Consider the following 15,520-nt stretch of genomic DNA (forward strand, 5'->3'; position numbering starts at 1 on the left):
CATTCTTATGAAATACCAATGAGGTAAAGGATGTTACCTGAGTAAATAGCAATAGACAGATATTATCTGGGTTTTTATAACATTGCTGGGCCACTGGATCATGCAACCCTCAAGTCTATGCTTCCTCTGGGCTTCCTGTTATCACCATGTCTCCACCTGTGGTGGTTCTGCTGCTGCACACAAGCCCTAACCCCAAATAACAGACAATTGTGCCTTACATGACCTAAACACACCATGTTTCCTTCAAAGAATAAACTTCTGGAAAGAACTACCCCTCCTTTAAAGACATGCCTCTATTATCCTGTAGTGTGTATGTCTGTGTCTGTATAGGAGTAGGTGCACGTTAGTACTGGTACTACGGAGCCCCAAACTGTTAGTATCGGATCCTCTAGAGCTGGAGTTAAAGGAAGTTAACTGACACTGGAGCTAAGACCCCACTCGGGTCCTTGGAAAGAGCAGTGCGTGTTCTCAATTGATGAGCCTTATCTCCAGCTCCAGCTATCTACTTTTAAGTTGTTGCTTTTGCACCAGGCAGTGCAGGCTTTAAGCCCAGCACTTGGGAGGTAGAAACAGACAGATGCTTGTAAGTTCATGGTCTACAGTGCGAGTTCCAGGACAGGGTCCGGAGCTACAAAGAGAAACCCTGTCTCAAAAGATGGGGGAAGGACGGGGGAGGGGGGGATTTGTGGCCTTTTGGGGTATAATGCTTGCTGGAAACCTGATGACCTGAGTTTGATCCCAGCTCTCACAGTGGAAGGGGATAACACATGAAAGACTCTGGCCTTCACATACACAAGTAAATAAAGAACCTAAAAATTAAAAACCATAAAATAAAACAAGAAAACGTAAGCTCTACTCCTACAGCAGACTTCCAGATAAGACTGTGCCTCTCACCTGTGAAACAAACAAGGCTGCTTTTTGTTCTCAACGGTGCAGGTATTAAAACATGTAAGACCCAACTTCAAACAAAAGCTCTTTTAACTGCTATTAACTCTGGAATTTTTTTCAAATATTTAGCAAATTTGTTCTTAAATAACATTTTAAATATTTAAATATTTCTAGTATTGTCAACATACAAAAAATATGCTTTCAAATATCAAATAATCAAAAGCTAAAGGGTTGTTTTGACGTTTAGCTTAAAAAGCATACTCCAAGAATTTAAGAGTCAATGGATAACAAAAACGACTCCTAATTCTATCAAAGCAATACTTCCACTTACCAGAAAAACTAGTGATCCATCAAGTCCAAGCATCTAAAATAAAAGATAATGAGCATCAATTTAAGATGCAGTAGGACCTTCTTTCCTTACAGGAAGACTGCTTTCCTAACAGGGTCACTAAACAGTTTTCTAAACCTACCAGTCATAGGTTAAAAACAAAACAAAATCCCTGTGTATTTGAGTATTACACTTTGGGCCCCTTTTACCCTAGGTCATATAGCAAATATCCTCTAGAAATTTCCATCCTGAGCAGACAGAGGTATGTCTGTGTTCCTAACACTAGGGAAGCTAAGGCAGCTATTGAGACAGAGCCTGAATCTGTGTCAAAGAGCTGGTAGGTGAAGCCCAATGACAGAGTGCTTGCCTACCATCTCCAAGGCCATGGGTTTATGTCTAACACTACAAAAAGAAAAAACACCCATTCTGAGTTTCTTACATTAGAGAGAACCAGCCATAACTTCATTATAGAATTAATTTTATTTTCCTATTTCATTTTACTGAATTTTCACCAACTCCACAATTTAAGGTCAAAGTGGCCCTGTAGAGCAAGGCCTATACTCAAGGCAGAAAACAGACTTTACTGCCACTGTCTTCATCCCAGCTGTGCACCACTTGGTTTTTGTAGAAATTAAATCCTGGTTAACCTGTTTTCATCAAATTTAACTATGAATTTGTGTTTATAGCTAAATATGCCAAACTTCAAAATACACCTTAGGATTACAACACAAGGACATGTGACAGAAAAAGTTCTTACTCTTTCCCAAGTAAGCTCTTCTGCAGCCCGGTCCCACTCCAGAGCATTCCAGTTCATGTCATCTGGAAATGCAATTGCAAAGCCAAGATTACTGACAGATATAAAAGCCACTTTTAATTACAATAGGTTGAGAACTTGAGCCATGTTTAAAATTTTATCAAACATAATTTACTTACTAGGCTATAAGTTCTACAAATAAATACAAACTTATAAATAGTACATAAAATAAGACAATCCTAGACTGTGGTAGAAAATTAATAAATAGGATTATATGAAAGACAAATCTAAATGCTGTGGGTTAGAAATGAATCTGGTAGATTTAAAGAAAAAGAAGGATGTCAAGGGATAACTTTCAAATGAATTAGCAAATCAGCAGAAGATAAAGAACAAAACTCAGGCCTGTCAGTGATTAAGAATTCAAACTGTTCTAATAGACCCAATTTACTTCCTACTACTACTCATGTCAGGTGGCTCGCAACTCCCTGGAACTCCAGTTCTAGGGGATCACCCTCTTCTGGCCTCCATGGGCACAAAACACACAAATACAAACCCACACAGACATACATGTAGACACATAATTATAAATAAATATATAAATTTAAAATGTAAGAGCTAAATCAGGTGGTACAAAGCCTGCAATCCTACCACTCGGGAGGCTGAAGCAGACGATCTACAAGTTCTGGGCCAGCCTGGACTACACAGTGAGCTCCTGTCTCAAAAAGAGAGAAAGAGAGAGAGAGAGAGAGAGAGAGAGAGAGAGAGAGAGAGAGAGAGAAGAGGAGGAGGAGGAGGAGGAGGAGAAAAGAGGAGGGGGAGGAAACAGAAAAGGAGAAGGAGAAGCAGCAGTAGCAGTAGCAGCAGTATGCAAAACAGGCAGGGATTAAATCAGGCAGGTGACAGCCAAGCACTTGGGCAGCAGTCCCGAAAGAGGTTGTCTCAGAGCCTTGGATCTTTCCCTTGGAAAGTCAACTGCTCCCATTATGAATTTTGTTTCTTCTTATTTTTCAGTTCTCAGCCCAAAAGTCCCTTACTCTGAACTTCCTGGGAAACCTTATTTAAGACACATATCTTTAGAGCAACCCATATACACTTAATACATCTACCTCTTCTCTAGCCCAGAACCTCCCAGAATGCAGGCAGGCATTTTGTTCACAATTGGATACGTTGTCTCAAGTGTCTGTTACAATGGACACAGGCATAAGCAAGGTGGACTCAATGAAAACACAAGAAGACAGGCAAAGAGCTAACAATGGAACACAGATCTGGATCTCATTGCACATTCCAAAGTTCCCACTGACAGAAAATGCAAAGATGATTCCAAAGGTGGCACCTGGCCTGCAGTATACACTTCAGGGTTTTCTTCATTTGAAAAGTGCAGTGACCCCATGGAGGCAGAAGAAAACACACACAGACATACACAACAAACAAATACCCCAGGAAATTCTAGACCAAGTTCCTTCTTCAAAACATAGACCTGGTGACATAAGACTATTTTTTCCCCATCCATCTAGTGGACAGAGAGAGGGAGAGAGAAAGAAAGGGAAAGATGGAGAGGGAGGAAAGAAGGGAGAGAGGAGAGAGGTCCTGTGTAAAGGGCTGTAATACACAAAATGTTCTGTTTCACAGAAAGCACACTTATGTACATGTCTACCTGTAACTGCTAGCTTGTAAAAACAGAAATCGGTCATAACAGCTCTGGCCCATCATAAGACATGAAACACCACTCTCTCTGTCTTCAGTGCAAGTTAAGAATGAGGGAGTCCTCAAGAGTGAGTGAGGGCATGGAGCAGCCACTACCTTGGGCTCCATTGTTGGCATCAGCAGCATCTTCCACACCCGCATCATCTTCCTCCTCATTGTCCTCCTCTTCCTCTTCTGCTTGACCATCCTGGGCATCAGGGTTCTCACCCAGCACCGCATTCTCTCCTGCTGGGTTAGCTGGCTGATCAGCAGCAGCGTTTTCAGCACCATTTCCTCCTACAGGAGCCTAAAATGAAAGAAACGTCCAGGAATTCACCTACTTGGCTCAGTTTTACTCTAGTTCCAAATCATACTTTACCCTGCAAGAAAAAAACAGTAAACAAGACAACCCCACTAAAGTTGAAAAAAGAAGTACCTTTCAGAGTCATCTCTTTAAAATGTATCTCATTTAGGACCAACTTGGTATCTAAGAATGTGAACTCACTTTTCAGAGGACACACTTCAGAAAGCACTACAGGGCCGGGGAGGTGGCTTCTGTGGACAAGGCACTTGCCACACCAATGTGAGAACCTGACTGGATTTCCAGAACTCATGTAAAGCTGGGCACAGCTGAGCATCTGCAATCCTGTGCTCCAACATGGAAGGAAGTTCATGGACCAGCTAGCAGAGAATCTAAGACCCTGTCTATCTCCAATAAGGTAGAGGAGAAGAACTTACACCAAAGATTGTCTTCTGACCTTCACATGCACAACAAGGACACATGCACAAATACACTTGTACACATGAGCACATACTTGTAAACATGGGCACACAAATACACACATGTAAGGAAAAAAAGCATTATAAAAAATGGGCTTATAAATCTGGCTATCTTAAACACATCATCCATAATCTTTTATAAATATGACTAATGTGTCTAACTTCCTTAGGGATGAAAACACATTTTTTAAAATTATTTATTTATTTATTTATTATGTATACAATATTCTGTCTGTGTGTATGCCTGCAGGCCAGAAGAGGACACCAGACCCCATTACAGATGGTTGTGAACCACCGTGTGGTTACTGGGAATTGAACTCAGGACCTTTGGAAGAGCAGGCAATGCTCTTAACCGCTGAACCATCTCCCCAGCCCATGAAAACACATTCTTAAATAAATGTATGTATATGTATACACACATATACACCTTAATTTGCTGCTATTAACACAAGTAACTGATTTGGAGCTGAAGACAAGGATTTTCCATATATGGCCTTATCAATTCCTAATGCATTTTCTTCTGGCTCTTCTTCTGGGACACCAAGCCAAGCATGGTGGTCCAGAGTGGTAGTTCCAGCAGCTGTAAGGAAAGGGTAGATTTGAAGCAGGAGAATTATTAAGCTTGAGGCCTGCTGTTGGACTTGGTCAGATTCTTGCCTCTAAATAAATAAATAAATAAATAAATAAATAAATAAATAAATAAATAAATAAATAAAAAGGCTTGAAGATGTGGCTCAATGGGAGGGTAGTTACCTAGCCTATGTGAAGCCTTGGACTCAATTCTCAATTCCAGAAAATAAAAAAAAAAAAAAAATCAAAATTCTGTTACCAACCAAATACAAAGACATTAATTATATTTAATTCTTTTTTTTTTTTTTTTTTTTTTTGGTTTTTCAAGACAGGGTTTCTCTGTGGCTTTGGAACCTGTCCTGGAACTAGCTCTGTAGACCAGGCTGGTCTCGAACTCACAGAGATCAGCCTGCCTCTGCCTCCCGAGTGCTGGGATTAAAGGCGTGCGCCACCATCGCCCGGCTATATTTAATCCTTAAGTTAAAACACAATTCCTGGAGCTGGAGAGATGGCTTGGTGATTAAGAACACTGGCTATTCTTCCAAAGGACCTGGGGTTTAATTCCTAGCACCCACATGGCAGCTCACAACTGTCTGTAACTCCAGTTCCAGAGAATCTTATACCTTCACATCAATACACATAAAATAAATTTAAATAAATTATTTAAAAAACAATTCCCTTGGATTTAATGAAAATTCTAAAGCAAAACTACATTAAATGCTTCAAAATATGAGGCAGACTGGCAGCAGTGCTGACTCTAACCTTCTCTCACAGCACCACCTCATGGGCATGATGGTACCCACTACTCTGGGGAAGGAGGAGAATGTGAGTTTGAGACCAGAATGCTTGCCCAGTATGTTCAAGGCCCTAGGTTCCATCCCCAGAACAGAGGGCTTGTGATACTGCGTTCATCTACGTATAATTTTCCAAGGAAAAGGTGTACTCTATAGTAAATAGGACTATAGGCTTGATAAACTCAATCTACATGTTAAAAAACATATCATAGGAACAAAGATTAGTTACTAATGAATAGTTTGTGACCAACTATTTCACTAAAAAAGGATATGAAGTGTCAACCTTTCACTTCACAGAGCAGTTAACTGTGTGACATTCTTGGCCCTACAATTTCCCACCAGGCAAGATACTAAAAACCTCTTGCTGTGCTGGAGATTAACAGACTGCCAAATACCCTTGTATGTGAGCATGTCATTGTCACTCATAAGAAAACTGCACACAGTTCTTTTCTTCTTTAAGTTTAATTTTGTGTGCGCACATGTCCACATATACACATCTGCACATGCCACAGAGCATGTATGGAAGTGACGGGACAACTTTTCTCTATGCACTGTGGCTTCTGGGAACTCCAAACTAATCAGGTGTGGGTGGTAAGCACGTCTTCCTACTGTGCCATGTGACTGGCCAAGTCACTGATAAAATTCTTCCTACATAGCAGAAAAGATAAGGTGCTTCACATAAAAAGCTGTGATAGGTGTAGAACACTCCTCAATGTAGTGCAGTATGTCAGAAACTGATTTAAGAAGTGCATGCCTTTGTGTTTAGAGACAGGGCCTCTCTCCTATGTAGCCCTCGCTATCTTGGAACCCACCAAGCTCCATCTGCCTCCTGTGCTAGATTACAGGTGTAGCCACCACTCAGTTATATACAAGAAGAGTCTTACCTTCCAGGCCCAAGCTAAGCTGCTAACCCAAGCAAAGAGAATGGAAGAGTGTTTTAATATTCTCTCTAGCACTGTGCCCAATCTAGCAAGAACATTAGGAGGCAATCAGAGAAACATTCTTTTACTTCCACAGCCCTCCTAAACTCCCAAACTTGGTGTGGGAAGTCCTTCTGTATATGTGTTGCTTTTATTGGTTAATGAATGAGAAAACTGCTTTGGCCTGTGATAGGGGTAGAATAGAGCTAGGCAGGGAAGACAACTGAATGCTGATAGGAAGAAGGCGGAGTCAGTGAGCTGCCATAGAGCCACCAGAGGAGAAAGACACAAGAACCTTGTTTGAGAGGCCATGAGCCTCATGGTAAAATATAAAATAATAGAAATGGGTTAATCCTAGATGTAAGAGCTAGCTAGCAACATGCATAAGTGATTGGCCAAGCAGTGATTTAATAAATACAGTTTCTGAGTGATTATTTTGGTTCTGGGAGCTGGGAACAAACAAGCGGCCCTCCTACAACACGTTCCTACTGTCTTCTTCTGTGGCATGAGCAGTTATGAGGCACAGGAAAGTCAAGGGTTTGAATCATAGAGGGTGGAATGACTTTCAGATGCTGCCCCAGAGTAAGATGTATTTCAGGTGAAGGGCTTACCTCATTTTGGTGGTGTCCAGCAGCATTGAAGGGTGGAGCAGCATGCTCCAGCCAAATTGGTGCGCCCCCATGGACTATCTGCTCTCGTAACCACACCAGGCTGATGAATGCACAAAGTGTGCATGTCACCACAAAGCAGCCCTGCAAGCAATCCGCCAACAAATTTTCCCTATATAAAAAAAAAAAAAAAGACACAACTCATTCCAAAGAACACTTGTAAAAACAGAAAAATCTTAATTTTTCAGTAAAATTCAGTTGCTTCTCAAGGACTATTCATAATGATATTGAAATTTTATCTTGTAATCTAGCTAATATGTTCATTTATATACTTTTGTTACTCTATACTTACATTAAGTAGATATAAAATAACATCAGAATATACAGTTATTAACTATACAGCCTATCCTTTTAGCGTAGCCAAAAAAAAAAAAAAAAACCACCCAGGAGTGTAAGAAAAACAAAATCCAGCAAAACACTCAACAAATTGCATTTATATAATTTACTAAATTAGGTGAACAATTCTGCTTCTGCTCAATCCTTTTACCAGAATTTTAATGCTTAACTGACAGGGGTGACTAAAATAGAAGTACATAAATGAAAAAATTCAATAAAAAAGAGGAGGGAAGCTCCCCCAGTGACTGGAAATATGGCAAACTAAAGAAAAGAAGGCTGAGCCAGGTGTGGTAGTGCACACCTTTTATCCCAGCACTCAGGAGGCAGGGGCAGGTGGATCTCTGTGAGTTCAAGGGCAACCTGGTCTGCAGAGTAAGTTCCAGGGCAGTCAAAGATACACAGAGAAACCTTATCTCGAAAAAAAAGAAAAGGACTGAAAGATACTCAGTACACCGTGGACCAGATGTAGGAACTCACACTACATGACAAACCTAGTTTTAATGCTAGCTGCAAAAATACCAAAATAAATCCAAAGAGGCAGAGTGTGGTTCTTTAGTAACCAAACATGGAAATGTGAGATTTGTAACACTTGGGAGCCTTTGTTCCTTCTTTTCTGAAGAATCTTATCATTCACTATCAACATCTGTGATTTCAGAATAATTTGAGAATAACTCAAAAATACTAACAGATGTTAGAAAGTTGACTACTTTTTTTGTCCCTGGTGAAGAGAAGGAAAGGTGAGTCTGAGAGACCTCAGCTTAGCGGCCCCACACTGTAATAGCTCTCTCTCTCTCTCTGCAGTATCTCCAAACCTTACTAAAGAACTTCTATACCATCAAAATAAGGATGAGGTGGGGTTGAAATAATCCTTCTCCATTTCTTCCTTGCCAAACAACTGACCGCTTTTTATAGTTTTAAATGGAGTCAAACTTCAGAGCCCTTTTCTCAATGCTTTTGTTCTGAAGGAGCTTCATGCCTGCCTAGAGCTGAGGTGAAGAAGATGCCCACGTTCTAGAATCTAGAAAAGGGCTTATGGGCTCCCGCTATTAGTTTCAGAACGCTGCCGAAGTCCCTCTTGGGAGAAGCGTCCATTAGCTTTCTGAAGAGGAAAGGCCATGTGAATAAGTATGCCACGTCAGACAGACCTATCCAGCTCCAGGAAAGACACGTGTGACTCAGGAAAGATCAGAGGTGACCTACCCAACTAAGCCCTACTAAGCCCACACAAAGTTTGACCTCCAGAATTATGGTAAGCAAAATGGCAGCTGTCTGACACCATGATTTTCTACATTTGTATAAATGAGATGGTTTGTCTAGAGATGACCCAACTCAACTACACACAACATTGCTGCCACATGGGGACATCAGCAAAATTTTATCAGGAACAAGTTGCAACCTATAGAGAATATGTAGAACTCTCCTTCCGCCCTAGCCTTCTTCTGTGAGTAGTGTTACCTTCGAGGGAAGCAGCCCATAAGCTAGTCAATAGACATGCCAACACAGGCCCAGCAAGATGCTAATGTCACAGGAAGAGAAAAGCTACAGCAAACAAGTTCTAACAGCACACAAATTCAGCAGCATGTAATTCAAACTGCATACAATGTCTTCTTTTTACATGTCCTACCAATATTACAAAAAGTTTCCTTAAATTCTTCTGTTTTCAAGAAACAGAACTTACACATACCAATTTCTACTGTAGCTACAAAGGTTAGAAAAGAAAAAAATGAATTGCTGTTCTTAGGTGAATTTTCAAGTAATAAGAATACATAGATTAGGTGTGGTGACACGTGCCTTTAATCCTAGCGCTTGGGAGGCAGAGACAAGTGGATCTCGGTGGGTTCGAGGCCAGACAGTTCTAAAGAGTAAGTTCTAGGACAGTCAGGGCTATTATACCACAAAGAAACCCTGTCTCAAAAAAATAAAACAAACAAAACAGAATAAATTACAAGAGGAAAAACATCATTACATTGCCCAAACTTCACTCTCAGAGCCAATACTCACGTTGACAGCATGTCTAGCGGCAGTGTCAGTAGTGAGCTCACGGAGCCAGTAAACAAGCACTTGTAGATGCGGCCTGCAAACAAAGGCACAAAGGCATAGTCACAACTAGCATCCCACACTCACACAAGTGCGTGGCTCGAGGAAGCAGAGGTAAAGTGGAACATTACTGACACCAAGAAAATAAGCGTTCTTATTCTTCGTATGCCTGAGTCATATTGGGTTTAGTTTTTTATTTTAATGTGTACGTGTGTGTATGATTGTCTGAGTATGAGCACCTACATACCATGGTGTGTGTGGAGGTCAGAAGACAACTTTCTGGAGTTGGTTTTCACACTCTATATACCAGTAAAGAGGGAGCAACCTTTGTTCAATTCCAGGAACCCATATAAATCTGGGGAGACAAGCATTCCACCAAGTTGTTCTGACCTTTACACACACCATGGTACAAGAACACACACATAGAAAATTGTTTTTAAAAGACTTTAAAAATACATGCATACATACATACACACATACATACAGAAAGACAGTTTCAAAAGGTCTCAAAGAATATCTTAAATTATAAACATGGAGGGTAAACACAAGGATATAAGAATTCATGGCCATCCCTTGCCCTCTTATTCAGAAAAGATAGAATGGTTTTTAGTGAGAGAGGCAGAATTCTAGAGAGAATGTGCTAACAAGACTACAGCTTTTCAAAGACTAAGAAGACACTGAGGTTTTCCTTCAGAACACTTCTGGCACATTAGTTTAAGCACTGCCCTTAGCCTTACATCAGATATTTTCATGAGTTCAATGGCTTCTTTTACAGGTCAAGTCAAAAGGGCAGAATAGTAAAGAGTATCCATAATGGAAATTACTTAGGTATCTATATAAAAGGAAAGAAGCATCCTTACAAGTAAGTAAAACTCACAAACCATCAGTCAGTAGGTAAATGGGCTGAGCAGCATTAAGACTCCTTAAACCTCTGACACGTACTAGGAAAGAGGGATGGGGGACAGAATCATAGAGAAGAGTATGGAGGCTGGAGAAATGGCTAGCGGTTAAGAGGTCCTGAGTTCAATTACCAGCAATCACATGGTGGCTCACAGCCATCTATAGTGGAATCTGATGCCCTCTTCTGGCATAAAGTCATGCATGCAAATAAAGCACTCATACATTAAATAAAAAAAAATTTAAAAAAAAGAAGAGTCTGTAAGAGGATATATTATAATATGATGCACATGTGTATATGCAAAGTCAGGACAGATACCAAGCTTGTTAAAATGAATTCAAACGTTCACTTGTGCTCAACTGTACGTCTACTGATTTTTACAAAGGTGTGCTGTCTTCCACTTTAACTGAAAAATTTTCTTCTGTTTTATTTCCTATGCTTCTTGTAGACCAACCTGGCCTCCTACGGGGGATCCTCCTGCTTCAGCCTCCAGAGTGATAGAATTAAGGTGTGCATTACTTAAAAGTTTAAGGTGGCACACATGCTGAACACAAGTCTAAGGAAGTGTCTGTATTCTGTTCTTCCAACTGAGTATATTTGGGGGGTTGAGGAACTTAAACTGTTTGTCATATTTGGAACTGGACAGTGTCTTCTAGCATTCAACAAGCTGATTTTATATCTGATTTTCTCCACTTTGTAGGACAATCTGGGAGTATAATATCACCATACACTTACCACCGTCACCACCCTACATGGTTCTGGAAAACTTGAGACTATCTTGTGGTCTCCTTACTAGCAGAGATGAGCAACTCCTCAGCTCCAATAATCTTACCTTGTAGAACAACAAGCTATGCAGTTGCTAACAGTGCCATCTCCAGCTCCCATATCTTCTCATTTGTCTCACACTAGAACTACTTTGTCTCTCTGAGTTACATAGCAGGGGAGCTCACGGGCTCCATGTAGCTCACTAAGTCACTCTCCATCAGTGCCTATGGTTTTCATCACCATAGGCAGACAAGCTAGCTTTAGTTACGGAGAGAAGAGGATATAAATTACATGTATTAAAACCCTTGCTTGTTCTAAAGTCCACAGAATCCTATCTATATACTCTGCCACTCATGGATTATCAATACTGCTCTATGTCTTTAAGAAAAACACCCTTCCCTCCGCCAGAAACAACTCAGTGAGGAGGTTTCCTAAACAAGGTCTTCCAAATATATAATATAAATCAAATAAATAATTAAACATCATTCACAGTATCAGGAAACATAATTAAAATAGCAAACAGTTATAGAATGTTTAAATAACTCAGAAGAGTTATGACTACTCACATGCTGTAAGAGGAACAACTCCCAACCATGCAAAGGCCACAAGTGTATAATGAAACCAGTATCGTATTGCAGTGCCAATACTTGTAACCAGTCCAGCAAATATGTCTTGGATTGGTAGCCGTGATGGCATATCTGGAGAATAAACTGTAAGAGGAAAAAAATATGCAGGATTTCATGAGAACTTTAAATGACTGAACTCATAAATACAAAGTAGAGATACTGCACTTAAGTGTTTTTCTATAAGGCAATGAAAATCAAATCATTACAATAATATTACATTTATACAAGACATCTATTTATACAAATCACAACTAAAATATGGAAATGAACAAAAAAAGGCCACTGAACAGAGAAAAAGCAGCAGGAAGAAATCTAACCTCCCCTGCTCACACAGCCTTGAATTTCAAGCAGAGTCAGTTTACACATATGTAACATGTAAGCCATACAATGATCTGGCTTCTCGAACTATAAAGGATCAAGAAAAGGTAAGAAGTGCAAAAGCAATCTGAAGTATGTTATCTCAGAACCCCCCCCCCCACACACACACACACCAATGCAGGCTTAGACAGAGCATCCCAACAAGCCTGGGACAGTCATTTCATGAGGTGTCAGCCAACCCTCCTCCAATTTTAACATCTTACTTTAACTTTCAAACAATAAATTCAGACATCTTTGCGAAATGTAATTCATTCGAGAATAGTCCCACATTTTAGAAAATATCTTTACAACTGTTTCAGTAAAAACTGTTATTTACTAAAACTCTCTACTCCAGATAATACACATTGTCTTTCAAACACCTCTTTTCTCCAATGGGGCAAAAACAGGAATTGTTATATAAAACCAATGGTCTAAAATTTATAAAACAGAGCTCGGGGAGGGGAAAAATAACTAAAACTAGATAACCAAAAAGACAAGGCTGGGGTGTATCTCAGACAGAAAGTACTTGCTTAGGTTTAATCCTAAGCAGTCAAAGGATAATACAAACAAAACACTCAAAAGCAGTGTCACAAAACTATTCATCTACAAACATAAGGAGTAAGACTTAAGCGGCAAGTCTGTCCATGCCGCAGATCCCCCAGCCAACAGTATTCTTGGTGTGAAGAAAAGCAGAGTTTCCTGGGGAAGGACTACAGAAGACAGCCCACAAATGTCAGAAGAGTATATGCAAACAAAGGGAGTTTTTATTGGTCTCAAAGTAAAAGTCCACAGGATATTTTCTACCAGTCAAACTTCATAAAGAATTTAATCATGCAGTCTTAGTTTGCTATAAATCTTCTCAATTAGTAATAAGATTATACACCAGAGAAAATAAGGACTATGAACAAAATACAAGTGGCATTTTTGCTGGCAATGAATAAAGAAAACACAGTAACTTTAATTATTCACGCTTGTCAGATATCAAGTAAAACTAATGATTAAGTTACAGTATTTGTGCTGAGAAACACAAGAGTCTTATAAATAGAAAAAATCAGGTACAATGTACAAGGATTCCAGCCAGCATGAAAGACTGTGCTTTAGACTTTTAGTAATTTGCCAATACAGTGCTGTTTATTTAATATAACATTATTAATCAATAGACACAAGTACTGCAACTAAAATTTTAGACATCTGAAAAATAGTTATTGAAGCCTTACAACACATGAGCTTAAGTTAGTTTCCCAAGGCTGGGGAAATAGCTTGCAAGCATAAAGACAATGTTAGGATCTCCAACATCCATAGTATGCATGCTGGGTGGGCACAGAAGCCTTGGTCTGCCTATATCCAGTGCTCAAAAGGTGGGGACAGGAGATCTAGCTGGCTAGACTTGTTGAGGTGAGGAGTTCAGGACTTAAATGACAATATATAAAATAGAGGGGGAAAAAAAATCAAGGACATGTCAGCCAGCCATAATGCCACATGCCTTTAATCCTCCAGGAGTTCGAGCCTGGCACGTACTACACAGTGAGTTCAAGGACAGCCAGGGCTGTTCCTGCCTGAAAAAAGGAAACCCTATTTCTAGCAACTCAAGTGCAATCACATACACATGCATGCACCCCCACACAAACACACACACATAGATATTTTAAAGAGTTGGTTTCAGAAAGAAAAAACTGCTAAGACTCGCTCTACACCACTGTTTATTCTCACAGCTCCAAATCAGAGGAGTTCAAGCTGAATGGCATTAGACTCTGATGAACTCAAAGCATCACTGTTTCTGCAGAGATAATAATGCTTCTTAAAGCCGGGCGATGGTGGCGCACGCCTTTAATCCCAGCACTCGGGAGGCAGAGGCAGATGGATCTCTGTGAGTTCGAGGCCAGCCTGGTCTACAGAGCTAGTTCCAGGACAGGAACCAAAGCCACAGAGAAACCCTGTCTCGAAAAACCAAAAAAAAAAAAAAAAAAAAAATGCTTCTTAAAAGGAAGAAATATTGACACATACTGAGAATGTACAGATGAAATTAAAACTCCTACGATTTCTTTTAAAAAGGACAGCCTAAGAAAAAAAATTAAAGACTATAATAAGAAAGGAGAACACAGATAAAAAGAGACAGGCCATGTGAGTTGAAAAATAAGTACAAATGCCAGGCAGTGGCAGCGCACGCCTTTAATCCCAGCTCTTGGGAGGCAGAGATGGGCGAATGTTGGAGGTGTGTTCGAGGCCAGCCTGGTCTATGGAATGAGTTCCAGGACACACTGCGTAGCTACTAAGAAATCCTATCTTGAAAAAGCAAAAAAAGAAAAAAAGAAAGAAAAATAATAGAACTAAGTGATGGGTTTTCACAAGCACTCACAATACCTCTGTGTATGTTTACACTTGTCTGTAAGCAAAAACACAAAGAAAAAAGAAAACAGCATACAAAACAAGCATGAGTATATTAAATTAAAAGATGACTATTTTTAAAATATCCTTCTAAGTGCAACAGGTTTTTTTCTATTACTATTAAAGACAATGAAGTTGAAGATTATTGCTTTCAAATTCTTTAAACACCTTTTGTTGCTAGAAATAACAAAACTGTGGTGAAAATGTCAAACAAACTTACTTGGTGTGAAAGCAAATCTGTGCTTGCATAATTCACAGTATTCTTTTCGACTGTGTTTCAACCATTGAACTAAGCTGTAATTACAAATACATTCATGAATACAATATTAAAAACAAAACAACTTTAAGGTTTCATTGAAAACTAGTGCTTTTATTAAAAATTTTGTATCATAGACCTTTTATAGTTTTCAATATTTCAAATATGAAATATTTTAACTTTTTATAGGTGCCTTCTAAGAGTATAAAACTTAAAAACAGATAATACAAATCAGTATACAATATATTAATAAAAATATTTAATTAGGGCTGGAGAGATGGCTCAGTGGTTAAAAGCATTGCCTGCTCTTCCAAAGGTCCTGAGTTCAGTTCCCTGCAACCACATGGTGGCTCACAACCATCTGTAAAGAGGTCTGGTGCCCTCTTCTGGCCTGCAGACATGCACACAGACAGAATATTGTATACATAATAAGTAATTTTTTTTAAAAAAGGTATATGCCATTACCACCTGGCTA

At 39.6% G+C, this 15,520-nt stretch overlaps 1 protein-coding gene across 2 annotated transcripts in view; it reads right to left on the minus strand.

Annotated features, from left to right (window-relative positions):
- Positions 1-15,520, minus strand: part of March6 (membrane associated ring-CH-type finger 6) — a 62,905-nt gene that overhangs the window by 28,412 nt on the left and 18,973 nt on the right. For both annotated transcript variants that reach the window (XM_005356673.3, XM_013349748.2), the window contains exons 3-9: positions 15,010-15,083; positions 11,988-12,131; positions 9,723-9,795; positions 7,329-7,497; positions 3,771-3,960; positions 1,974-2,035; positions 1,220-1,252 (exon numbers count right to left, since the gene is read on the minus strand). In XM_005356673.3, the coding sequence (XP_005356730.1) occupies positions 1,220-1,252; positions 1,974-2,035; positions 3,771-3,960; positions 7,329-7,497; positions 9,723-9,795; positions 11,988-12,131; positions 15,010-15,083 (745 nt within the window). The remainder of the gene's footprint in view (positions 1-1,219; positions 1,253-1,973; positions 2,036-3,770; positions 3,961-7,328; positions 7,498-9,722; positions 9,796-11,987; positions 12,132-15,009; positions 15,084-15,520) is intronic.

This window comes from Microtus ochrogaster, chromosome 19 (assembly GCF_000317375.1).
Source record: "Microtus ochrogaster isolate Prairie Vole_2 chromosome 19, MicOch1.0, whole genome shotgun sequence".
Taxonomy (NCBI): Eukaryota; Metazoa; Chordata; class Mammalia; order Rodentia; family Cricetidae; genus Microtus; species Microtus ochrogaster.